This window comes from Sprattus sprattus (assembly GCF_963457725.1).
Source record: "Sprattus sprattus genome assembly, chromosome: 10".
In the NCBI taxonomy this organism is placed as follows: domain Eukaryota; kingdom Metazoa; phylum Chordata; class Actinopteri; order Clupeiformes; family Clupeidae; genus Sprattus; species Sprattus sprattus.
In genome coordinates this window covers 18,650,667-18,663,308 of record NC_137908.1, presented here as the reverse complement: position 1 = coordinate 18,663,308, position 12,642 = coordinate 18,650,667, and the positions used below count along the sequence as shown (strand labels likewise).

The following is a 12,642-nucleotide window of genomic DNA, read 5'->3' as shown; positions in this document are numbered from 1 at the left end:
GCAAATTCCAGTTCCAATCCGAATAGCTTTATTGGCATGACTGCATACAATACAACATTGCCAAAGCACATTGAAATAAACTACACAATTGTAATAAATATAAATAAATTAAGTAAAATAAAACAAACACTGAGCAGTAACAGTGCAAAGGGCAGGGGGTCAGGGGAACAAGAGGGGCTATGGAAGGTATAGTAGGTAAGTAACAGGATATAAACATTTTTCAAGTTAATTATTCATTGGTAAACATTAATTATTAGCCATGTGGGGCAGGGGGTTGACAGAGTTGTGGAGCTAATGGCAGGCTGCTACATATTGCTGCCAGTCTACAGCAGTCCTCCCTCTCTCCCAGAAGAGTCGGGAGTCACTCCAGATCACTAACATAAAGGAACTCTGGGATTTTTTAAAACTATTTTTGCAAAATATTGATCTCTAAGACTTTGGTATTGGTTGCAATAAGTTAGTGCAGCTCTGTCTCGACTGTTCCCTGGTCACAGTAAGAACACAACTTCTCTCTGGGCAGACAGGTCTGTCTGTGCCGGCCTACCTCTACTGCCAGGTTGTGCTCACTCAGTCTGTATTTAGTCAGTGTTTTCCTTAGTTTTGCATCTGACACTGTGATTAAGCCCAGGTTTGAAAGCATTTATCCAATTCTGATAGGTGTTGCTTTAACCCCTCTTTTGCGGGGGACAGCAGGACGAAGTCATCAACATAAAGTAGACACTTTATTTCAGTGTCTTGTATTTTCAGAGGTGCAGAGGAATTCTGTATTTGTTATCGCAAATTAATTTATGAATATTGTGGTGCTAAGGTTACAGTCCTGCTTTACCCAACATCTCTGAAAGAAAGATTCTGTTTCCTTTGTTCCAATCTTAATTGAGCACTTTCCTTTAGTACAAATGTTTTTTATCTGATTGTATATTTTTCCTCCGATACTGCTTTCAATTAATTTTACCAAAATCCATTGCGCCGGACTGAATCACATTTCTCGCATTATTTTGTGCACATAAATGTCAATTAGTGTGTTTAATGTGAAGATATGATCTGTAGTTTTAAATTGAGGCAGGAATCCAATTTTGCTGTTGCTTAATAAATGGTGTTCTGTGATGAAGTCTATGATTTTTGAATTTAGTATGCTTCATAAGACTTTTCCCATGAATTTATGCAGATCCCATATCTAAAAAAATAGCCAACTCTAAGTATTAAACTGGAAAGTTTCAGAATGGCTGATTTTAATTGAGCTCATTCAGGATGTCGTCAGGTCCACAGGCTTTTCTACATCTTAATAATGTTTCTGTAATTTCGTAATTTAGTGGGTTTTGTTAGTCCTTAATGACTGTTTCTAATTGGTTCAATTTTTTATGTATTTTGTCTTGAGGTGTTTTACGGGTTTCTTGGTACAGGAAATGTATAGGAATCCATATCTCTCCATCTTGAATTGCTACATTATTTTTTGTTTTTGTTTAAGGTTTTCCAGTGGTTCCAAGAAGCCGCTAGAATTAGGTTGACTTGGTTTTGAAGGTCTCTCTCTCTCTTTCTCTCTCTCTCTCTCTCTCTCTCTCTCTCAACCACATTAACAACATTCTGGTATTGTGGTGATGACCTTTATCATAAAAATAAAGAATAGTAGGAAGACTTGTTTGATACTTTGCTAAGTCTAACATGAAGTGTCATTGCCTCCATTGCCACGTTTACGTTCATGCTTTGCTTGTCAGTTATATCTGTGTGGGGCTAATATTGATTCCTAATTACACATGGGGCTGCGGTTTGCGTGCTGCAGAACAATTATTGGAGTTTGCTTTCTTTCCTCTCCACATTCATGGGAGACCTGATCTGTGATTTTTGATAGTTCAGTGGGAAATTCATAATTGACCGTGACGGAGGCCATTGCTATGGCCTTTGTGTGGGAGGCATTGGGTTGACAATGAAGCCTTTTGTGTGAGGTTAAACTGTGAACAAATGCATTAGCGAATCCCACAGGTGTTCAAGATGCCATCAGGGTCATCACCTAGAAACGCGTGTTACTTAGAAAAAAAGCATAAATCCTAAATTGCTGAGATAATAACAACCGATAAGAACGATGTAGAACTACCCAAGACTGTAAGCTAAAGGGGAAAACAATCCTTGATAATAGATTGCCATAGAGTTGATGGGATTGCAGAGTTGAACCTTGGTGGATGTTTCTATAGTGTTCTTTTGGCCACTGGCATATTCAATAGAATATATTGTTTACAATTAACAGGATGAAAATGCTTCTGAAAATTGAAAGAGAAATGTGACCACCAATGTTTCATTATACAGCATCACCTTTGCTGACACATAAATATGAGGGAATGGTAAATTAATATATAGTATCTCACTGTCAACTTAAGGTCCCCATGTGGCCTCTTAACAGCAGTGAGGCATATAATAGATTGAAACGGTTGTATAACAATTTATGTAAAGGATAGTATTAAGATAGCCCACCCAACTAGAATTACATACAAATGGAACCCTTTCCAGTAAATAATACGAACGGAGCTTTCATGAAATGATACGGTTAATATTCTTGCTATGTACAATTTTATGCATCCAACTATTATGTTGTCTCCTGCATTGGTTTGTCACAATGGTCGTATGATTCAACAGTGAACACATGAAATGATCTGGAGAAGCCACTGGGCCCGATGTATTGTATCTGATAATAAAGATAATGTGGGGATGTCACTTTGTAGCCTTTATTATACTGTAAGTGATCAATGTCAGGGATTCCATCTTTATACTGAACACCAAGTATTACATCTTCCAGGCAATCTCTGTGTGGTGTGTGGCTGTGTGTGTGTGTGTGGTGGTGGTGTGCGTGTGTGTGTGTGTGTGTGTGGGGGGGTGTCTGTGTGTTTAAGTGGGTGTGAACTCACACTCACTTATGTCTGCTCACTTAGGACATTTCTGACGTGGATGAGAGGCAGGACACTTTTATGGGAGTGACAATACTATTGACACTTTGTATGCCGAATTCTGTGTGTGTACACAGTGTATACAGACAGGCAGGGGACAGAGGGTGAATATTGAACTTTGACTGAGTGGCTTTGGAGAAGGTAGGTCTGACAAACTGTGTGAAACATAGCAGCTTATCCACAGGATTGGTTTGGTTAATTGTTGACTTGCTTTTGGTTGTTTATCTTGACAGGAGTTTTGGCTGGTACTCCACCACTTATGTACTGCTCTAGACATGTATACAGTAGTGCACTTATTGGAATGTATAGAAATAGAGGAAGCTCAAAATATATGTATATACACATCTTATACATTGAATACTTTAGCCCAAATTTGAAAATATGTATTGAGTTGTGTATGTTTAGGGTATTGAGTGTGTGTGTGTGTGCTGTGCAAATATGTGTCTACAATTTTAAGCACCCATCCACCTTGTTTCTGTCTTTCAGAGGTGTGGAGTCATAGGGTGGAATGGGGAAACTGTCAGCCAAAAAGAACATCCTTGGAGTTGTTGTGACAGTTACTGTCTGTACCACTATCATTGCTTTAGTTCTGTCTTTGGCTCAGCACTACACTTTGGACCTGCCCTATGGCACCCAGGTTATGTGAAAAACTCCCTTACTCCACCTGAAAGAACAACAGAAACAGCTAGTAAAGGAATAGTCAATAACATGTTTCATTCCTGATCTGTGACCTTATTCCTGGAAACATTGCTACATTAATGCATTCTTTGATAGTGCTCTTCAGATGTACTTAAGTGGGTGCTGTCTAGAACTCAACATGTAATTACATATATTTCCACAACCAAATGACTGTTATGGTGGACTGCAGGGAACTCTTATGACCTGACAGTCTACCTCATACCTCTGATTATTAATTGGGCAAATGTTACAAATTTACTTTAGAGTCGGTAAATGAAGGGACATTTTCTCCAATCCTTCTTTTGTGAATTTTCCATTTTAGTATGGGATGGTTTTTGATGCTGGGTCTTCCCACACATCTCTCTTCATATATAAATGGCCGGGAGGCAAGGAAAACAACACCGGGATTGTGTCACAGGTGAAGGTGTGCGAGGTGGATGGTTGGTACCTTTTATTTCAAAGTTTTGTCAATATTTCTTCCGTCAATATTCACAACAAAATTAACTCAAAATAAATGTATACTTACATTTTTTCAAGTCAAAATGTAAAAATGACTTCTGATGTCAACAAAATAACAAAGTGTTTGTAACAGTCACTTACAAACAATAATTGACAGACTGTTTTACAATTTTTAACCATTGTTCAATAGAAGTAGTTGTTCAATCTCATATGTTCCAAATAAACATTCATGTTATTTTCATTCTTTAAAACTAAATATCAATATACCGTACAATAGTGCAATACTGTTTATCTGAAAATATGATGAAAAATATAGATTTCTAGATAGCATGGGATCTGGAGCAGTCCCTAGAGATACGGTTTACATGTCTTAGGTGTCTGAACACTGCTGCCAAATAGCATGCTTTAATCAGTGACCAGGATGCTATGTATACAGAGATATTTAAAGTCCTATTACTCTATTCCATGTTAATGCCATACGGCACCATAACGCCATGATCAAAAGCGGGATAAGCTATTTTAATTGGGATTCTCATGTCTATATAAACACACTCAATTAGAACCATCGAGATTTCTATATGTTCCACAGGAGGGGGGATATCCAGCTACAAGCAAGACCCCCCAGCTGCTGCCCAGAGTCTTCGCCAATGCTTAGATGTTGCCAAGGCTACAATACCTGTTGAGCAGCAGCAGAGCTGCCCTGTGTACCTCGGAGCGACGGCAGGCATGCGACTTCTCAGGTAAAGTGCACCATCTGATTAACATCTGATGGGAACAAAGCTTTTGTTTTAGACTGGAAATACAAAAAAGAGCTACAAATGATCCCTGTTATTGTTTCACAATATCTTAGGTCCTGATCTCCTGTAATCTCAATAAGCTTCCATACCTCTTTAGGCCTAACCGCTGTCATGGCTTTCTTTTAATGACTGGCATGAGATTCTGTTAATTGCTCAAAACTACTAAAAGAACAATGTGAAATAAATCATTATAAATGTAACTATATGTATATGAAAGAATATGTCATAATTTATCAAGGTAGTACTTGATCGTTTTATAATGTATGGCCCATAAACTGCAAAATCTTAAACATCCAGACTACAAGATCTGAATGCAACAGACCACATTATGGAGGAGGTCACCAAAACAATAAATGGTTATCCATTTAACTTCCGTGGTGCGCAGATACTCTCGGGTATGGAGGAAGGGGCTTATGGTTGGGTTACTATCAACTATATACTGGAGGGTTTCATCAAGGTAAGTTCTACTTTGTGTTTCAGACTAGAATGAAAGAAACATAAACTGGTCAAAATATGGACATTTAACATACAACCTTCTTTGTTCTTGGTTGATGACAGCACACTTTTGAGGGCAAGTGGGTCCCACCGAAAGCAGGTAGGATCCTTGGGGCTTTGGATTTAGGAGGGGGTTCCACCCAAATTGCCTTCAGTCCCAAAGATCCAGTTAAACAGCCTGATTCTGAAGCTGCTCTTCAGCTCTACGGTCATAGGTATGGGGTGTACACTCACAGCTACCTTTGCTTTGGGAAGGACCAGGCCATGAAGCAACTCCAAGCATATTTAGTTGAGGTGAGCGCCAGGGTTTTTTGTGTTTATTTTGTTAGTGTATAGCATACAACTGAATAATTGGAAAATGATGTGGTACTGTAATTGAATGGTAAAATTATCTTGCAGAAGCAGTAGCTCAAACTGGACAGTCTTGCTGCCATGTGCTTTTTTGTTAGAGCCGTCCCTTTAGAGAATATCACCTAACACAAACTTCACACAGGTATCATTTGCACCAGGGGGAGCTCCAGGGTATGGCTACCTATGGGCAGTGCCTCCTAAGCCGGATTTGGACCGTTCACCACCGGTCACAACCACCATCAATTTATGACTAATGATCATTCAGCAGGAGGGCTTCTTGAAACTTGGCAGGAACCAGAAATGGGCACTGGCTTTTCTGTTAAGACATTTTTAGAGCACTAAATGCTGTGAAAAGACTTTAGAAAAGCCAATGCTACATACATTTAAAAGCACAGACACTACATACACTGTTAAAAAGGGGGGGGGGGGGGGTATTGTAGCGATTGTACAGGAGTCATGCTTTTCTTTGAATGTAGAAAAATGAAAGCAGAATTAAAATGACATCCTGATAATACTTGCTTTGACAACAGGGACAGTGCTACTCTGTGTTTCTATGGCAAGTGCCAAAGCCCCTGTCTGGTAAATAACTAGTTTCAAGAGGTCCTCCTGAAATGATCAGCGTCAGCGTTTAATTGATGGCAGCATTGACCGGTCACAGAATAGACTCTGGAAGTCCCCTTAGTGGTACTAGCCAGTATTAGCACTCTTCCTCAAGAATGACCAGTTTGAACTACCCTCTCAATTCCTAATCGCTGCAGGTTATTTCTAAGTTGCTTTGGATAAAAGTGTCTGTAAAATGACATTTACCTTTGTGATTTTTCCAGATGAGTGGTTCTTCTGCCATAGTTTTGCACCCATGCTATCATACAGGCTTCAACCTGACGTTAACACTGGGTGACCTCTACGACTCCCCTTGTGTGAGCAAGCCAGGAAATATTGACCCTGAAAAAAGTGTCACCTTCTCCGGCACAAGTGACCCCAATCAGTGTCTGAATCTCATTCGAATCATAGTAAACATAACAGAGTGTTCCCATAGTCCTGACTGTGGATTCAATGGAGTTTACCAGCCCCCAGTCCATGGAGAGTTCTTTGTAAGTTGCTCTGCTGAGTTATTTCACACTGAATTGAATAACTGTGTAATAATCAACTCATAGCTTTTACCTCTGTATGGTTACATTTACTTTCCATATGGATAGATATTTATCCTTGTTGTATACAAACTAATGCAACATGCAAAGGGTATTTTCATATTTCCGCAGGCTTATTCAGCGTACTATTACACCTTTGACTTCCTGGGGCTCGCCCCTCAAGCCCCCCTACCAAAGGTCACCTCGACTATAGAGACCTTCTGTAAGAAGAGCTGGAATTCTGTAAGAAACCACACTGTTTCTCACCTTTTCCAAATACCTCTTAAAACTCTATCTTATAATGATCATTCACATACATAAGTTCATGTACTGAATGTGAGTCACCAGATCAAGACACATATGTAAATTTGAATGACTAGTGTTACTAGTGTTTGAAATATTACATTATTGATTCCAGATAAGGCCATTCATATGAAGTTTGCTCTGTTTCCTAGCTTTTGGCAGAATATCCTGACACAAAAGAAAAGTACCTGAGAGATTACTGTGCGTCAGCTCAGTATATCATGACCATTCTTGTGCAAGGCTACAAGTTCAACGAAACCTGGGACAACATCTACTTTCAAAGACAGGTGGGTTGCCTCTTGCCTGCCTCACTGTTGGAGAAATTCAGTGTGGACACATGTGTCCAATTTCCGATTTCAGTCCGATTTAAATTGGATATTGGACACATGTGTCTCCCCAGAACTAGATTCATTGTGTCCGACTTGAGTCCGACTGGACTCCGATGTAAACCCCTGGACACACGATTCGATTCCGCTGGTAATTGGACTGGGCGCGCATGTGTCTCTGATTCAAATTGGACAACAACAACTTTTGCACGTGCTTGAGATTGTGCCCACAGACCTATAAATGCATCATATATAATGTTTATGATATGATAAACGCTGCTAGACGCTCAGTTCTTGTGCTCCCTCTCATTCACGTTGAAATACTGAAAGCGAAACTGAAACTTTGAAACTGGAACGCAACTGTTTGGGACAGAACGCTAATTCAGTGAACAAATATTTTCATATTACTTTCCACCAGTTGTTAGTCATGTAATCCATTCATATCGATGTGAATCAATCAATACTAATACAACTTTAACTGTGGTGTGTTTTTGTTTCATTTCACAACGTATTTACTGTATAATCAACGGTAGCAGATGTAAACATTCCGCATTTGATTTGAACTGAGGCGGCCAAGATCTAGATTGGTCACTGCCATGTGCTTTGAGATAGAGCAGTTAACCCCCCATGGAGACCCCATGGAGAGAATTGGATGGGATCGGAGTGCTGCCATCATGTGCCCGCACTGACTGTTTAGACAAGAGCAAAAGTGGCATTACAGACCGTAGTGAAATGAACAAACAACCAGCCAAATTATACATCACATAGTCATTGGTTAGATAAATCTAACAGGCAGAACAGAGTTTTTTCACACAGGACATAAAAATTGCCTCCCAAGGCTGGCATGTTCAGCACAATAACCACAGAATGTATCTGTGCATTCCTACTGCTCGTTATGAAGACACCAACCAAAAGGGTCATGCTCACTAGTGCCCTTCCTGTTAAAACTGAATTCCTTTTGGGTGGGGGACATAGAAAGAAGCAAGTAAAGACCGAAAAGAGAAATGCAAAAAAAGTTTATTAAATATATCAGGCATTAAAATATATTCATGTCTAGGGGAATAAATGATATTAATAAATATAATCAAGCAAGACAACAAGGTAAAGTTAAGAAAAAAAAACATTTCACGTCTCTGATTCGTTCTTTTACGAATTCATGTGTGTTACTAATCCAATGTGTTATGAATGCACTACACTGTCTGTAACAGTCTGATCAACAGGCATCATTATTTTTGTGGTGTGTCCTTGGCATTCTGCAGGTTGCTGACACTGACATTGGTTGGACTCTGGGCTACATGCTGAACCTGACTAATCTGATAGCCCCCAAACACCCCCTGGTGGTTACAGGAGTGCAGCGCAGTCAGTGGGCTGCTGAGGTGTTCTTCATTGTATTTGCACTTTTTCTCAGTCTTGTGCTGGTCATCCTCCTAATTTTTTGGCAACCTGAACACTAAGGGCTCAGATACACACACGCGTTTTTGTAAAAACGGGACGCGAGCAAATGCATTGATTCCTATGGTACGGCGCGTTTAAAGCGTGCGCCCCTTCTCCACCACGCGTTGCGTCTTTGAAGCGTTTTTTAGGTGTGCTTAAAAGTTGAACTATTCTCAACTTTCCAGCGCAAGGCAGGGAAGCGCACCGCTCATTAATGTCACACTCGGCCCAGGCAGCCAATCAGATCAAGCAACAGGCGGGCTTAACTACTTTATCACTTATTTCCTGTTTTGATGCTGGAAGATGTGGTATGATTAAGCGATATAGCACGAGTGGGAGTGGGATTATCCCTTACCTACCCCACTCCCACGAGTATTGCTTTTATAAAACAATTCTACAGTCAACAAATTAACATTTTAATACGAAAAATAGTTCCATTTTCGACGTCAGAATTTTGAATGAACGGTTTTCATCAATGCGCTTTCATCGCGGAGTGATTATTATTAGCTGTGAAAAGTCTGTTTTGGCCTCCGCACTTTGCCAAGGCGTTACTGAAGCGTCTGCGCCTGAAAAAAGACGCGTATGTGTATCTGAGCCCTATTGGAACTCTGTATAGATTATATTCCAGATGATCCAAAATAAATGGAATTCCTCTAGGGGGGGAAAAGGTCAGCAACTGACTAATTTGCCTTTTGTTTACTTTAACACAACACAACTCTTACACATTTTCATACATACAAATTTACTTTTTGTGTAAAATGTGTTGAACCGAAGATACATTTACATTTCTGATAATTGTCAATGAAAAAAATATATATTTTATGTAAGACTGTAATAATGTAAAGTGTCTTTTTTCGTGCAAATGGTTTGAAGTCTAATTTAAAAGAGAAAGAATTTCTGTTATATGTATGTACAATGTTTAAGCTAAAGTATGCAAATTAACATTAACATAAACTGAATAGAAAACATGAAGGAAAGAGTGAGGCCTCAGCAGCAACCTGACTTCTTCTGTAGGGGCTTCTTGTGCAATGTCACATGTTCTTCATCACCCCCCTTCACTGTCTGCTTCAATAACCTGCACCAACAAGCAATCAAAGTTAATATCTAGTTTGATCACAGACAACCTACAATGAAATTAAAACAAGTGAGAATATCATTTTGATCCTGTCAACGGATAAGTGAGGGCCCCTTACCTGGCCAAAGTTTCCATGGCCTGTGGAACATTGTGACCTGTTGCAGCGCTGCATTCCATGAAATGGAAGTTATGTTCCTAAAGAATTATAAGACAAAGGAAAGTCTAAATGTCTTTATATTATGGATCATTCTTAAATACAATTAATTCAGCAAACACAGTTATTTGGGGAAAAATTACACCTACTTATTCATGGAACCCACATGATCATTATCTTTATTCTGGCCAGAGTTTAGACTAGCCTGCCTTCAAACACTTATTTTTAAGGAGATGTCACAGCACCTGAGCCAAGCGCTCCCCTTCAGGATGCAGAACTTGCCGCTCTTCACTGTCATTCTTGTTGCCAAGAAGCATGATGAGGACCTCACTACGAGCCCCTTCCTGTTAAGCACAAACACAAAAGTGATGTCTCAGGAAATGTTTTGTCGAAAGGAGAAGTAAGAGATATTCACCGTTCTTCCAAACTTCTTTCAGACATAGCTAGTGTAAGAGTGTTGCCCCTTCCTTCACACACACAATAACTGGATGACAGGAAAGCCTGTAACTTTGGATGTTTCCTGGTCGAGCCACAATGTTTTTGTCCGAATTGAAGGATGCTGGCAAAAATGTTCAAGGAAAAAGCACTCACCAACGCAGCTTTTTTACTTTTACTTATGTACTTTTATTCAGTAACAATTACCTCAATGCAGGAAATCCATTTGCGAACAGCACAAAATGTCTGAGAGGATGAAATGTCATACATCAGAATCAGTCCATCTGCCTTATGTAACACCTGGCGGGTGAGGCTATGAAACCTGAAAAAGATATGGTAGGTGTATGATATCAACATAAAATACTCACAACAATATGTTATGTACAAACAAGTTAAAGTATTCATCCAAATAATGTCTGTGTCACTGATAAAAGAAGCTTTCTAGGTTTATAGTTGAAACATTGATTCAAGATTATTGTATAAATATAGACTAAATCATTTCTGAATGTTAACTGACTTGTGAGATTAAACTGTTCTTCACAGCACCTGAGTCCGACTATTATATTATTATATTAATAATATTCTTACCTCTCCTGACCAGCAGTGTCCCATATCTGAAGTTTTACCAATTTACCATCCACAGCCAATGTCTGAATGCAGGAATCAACACCTGTGATGTATGCACAAACACATTTATACACATGCATATAAACACACAGGAAAGAAGACTAGTACTGAAAATAAAAAATGAGAACATAAAAGAGATCAGACTTACCAATGGTGGCAGAGTGATCGTCAAAAAACTGTCCATTCTGGAATTGGTGGATAAAAGATGTCTTCCCCACACTACTCTCTCCAACCATCACTATATTAAACATAACTGCCTCCTCAAGAGAAGTAAGAGTGTCACCTAATGAAGGAAAGTAATTGGAGAGGTTGTAGAAGGTGGTGCTCTCTGAAGAGTTAGTTGATAAAGTTTAATATGACATTTTTTGTATTAATCTTTTTACGCATGAATATACCAATCTGCATTATCAATTCAACATATTGTATACAAATCTTAAACCCCTGGTTTGGTAGTATACCAACAATGTAAAGTAAAATCTCTACAGGTATCTGTTTCATAGTAAATAACTGCTTTTCTGAGAGTTTGTGCAAAAGCCAGAGGCTCTACAAAAAATAAGATTTTCTTACTTTTGTTCTTTAATAAATGCCTTAACTAACTTATATTTTCCTTATTCAAACTATGAAGGGTTCATTAGTTAGATAGTTTTCTTACAAAGGATAAAAGTTTCTTTGCCTGCGCTCAAACTTACCTGGTCCATACTTTCTCTCTAAATCTAGTTTGCTCCTTGCCCCTGAAGGATCTGGTAGTTTCACCTTCTGCCTTTCTTCATCACCAGTAAATGTTAACTTAGAAAGTCCTTTTTCCGCCACACCCTGTAAAGATGGTATAACAGAATCTTACTGAAGAAGTTTAAAAGTGACTTTTCAACATTTATGTACACTATTGTTTTTTTGTTGTAAGAAGCAGTCAGTTACATTTGATTTCATCAAAGGGCAGTAGGGTAAATATTTTAGAGATGGAAAAAGTAAAACCCTGCATATTTACCCTACTATGGACATTTTCCTGGGTTCCCTGCAAGATGCTGCCATCTTTCTCTTGACGTTTGCTAACAGGCTGATCCTCAGATCCCTCCAGGCCTATCCCTCTGTAGCCCTGACCACCATGCCTGGAGCCCATCTTCCTCCTTGTGCGCTGTGGACTCTTCTTCTGACCAGCGGAGCCAAGTCCAGCTCTCTCGTCATGTGGCAGGGTGTCCTCTTGCTCCTGAGTGTCAGTAATTTTCTGGATTGTGGCTGTCTCAGTTGGCCCAGTTGGCAGATCTTCCACATCACTAATGGTACTGTCCCATGCAGTGTCATCATTCCATCTTTCTATACTTCCATGAACTGGTTTTAGGTCACTCGTTTCTTCTTCCCCTTGTCTCCTCATGTTCTTACGAGTTGACCCCATTTTCCTTTTCTTTATGCTGGTTTGTTGATCTTTATTTGGGCTATCCTCTTGAAACTGA

At 39.3% G+C, this 12,642-nt stretch overlaps 1 protein-coding gene across 1 annotated transcript; it reads left to right on the top strand.

The window, feature by feature from the left end:
- Nucleotides 1–3,441: 3,441 nt before the first annotated feature.
- Nucleotides 3,442–8,923, top strand: entpd8 (ectonucleoside triphosphate diphosphohydrolase 8; the record flags this gene model as incomplete). The annotated part of the gene is made up of 9 exons (XM_080845515.1): nt 3,442–3,570; nt 3,934–4,051; nt 4,660–4,810; nt 5,165–5,324; nt 5,426–5,656; nt 6,538–6,804; nt 6,973–7,083; nt 7,296–7,430; nt 8,729–8,923. The coding sequence occupies 9 exons, from the start codon at nt 3,442–3,444 to the stop codon at nt 8,921–8,923; spliced, it is 1,497 nt and encodes a 498-aa protein (XP_080701641.1).
- Between the last annotated feature and the right edge of the window lie 3,719 nt (nt 8,924–12,642).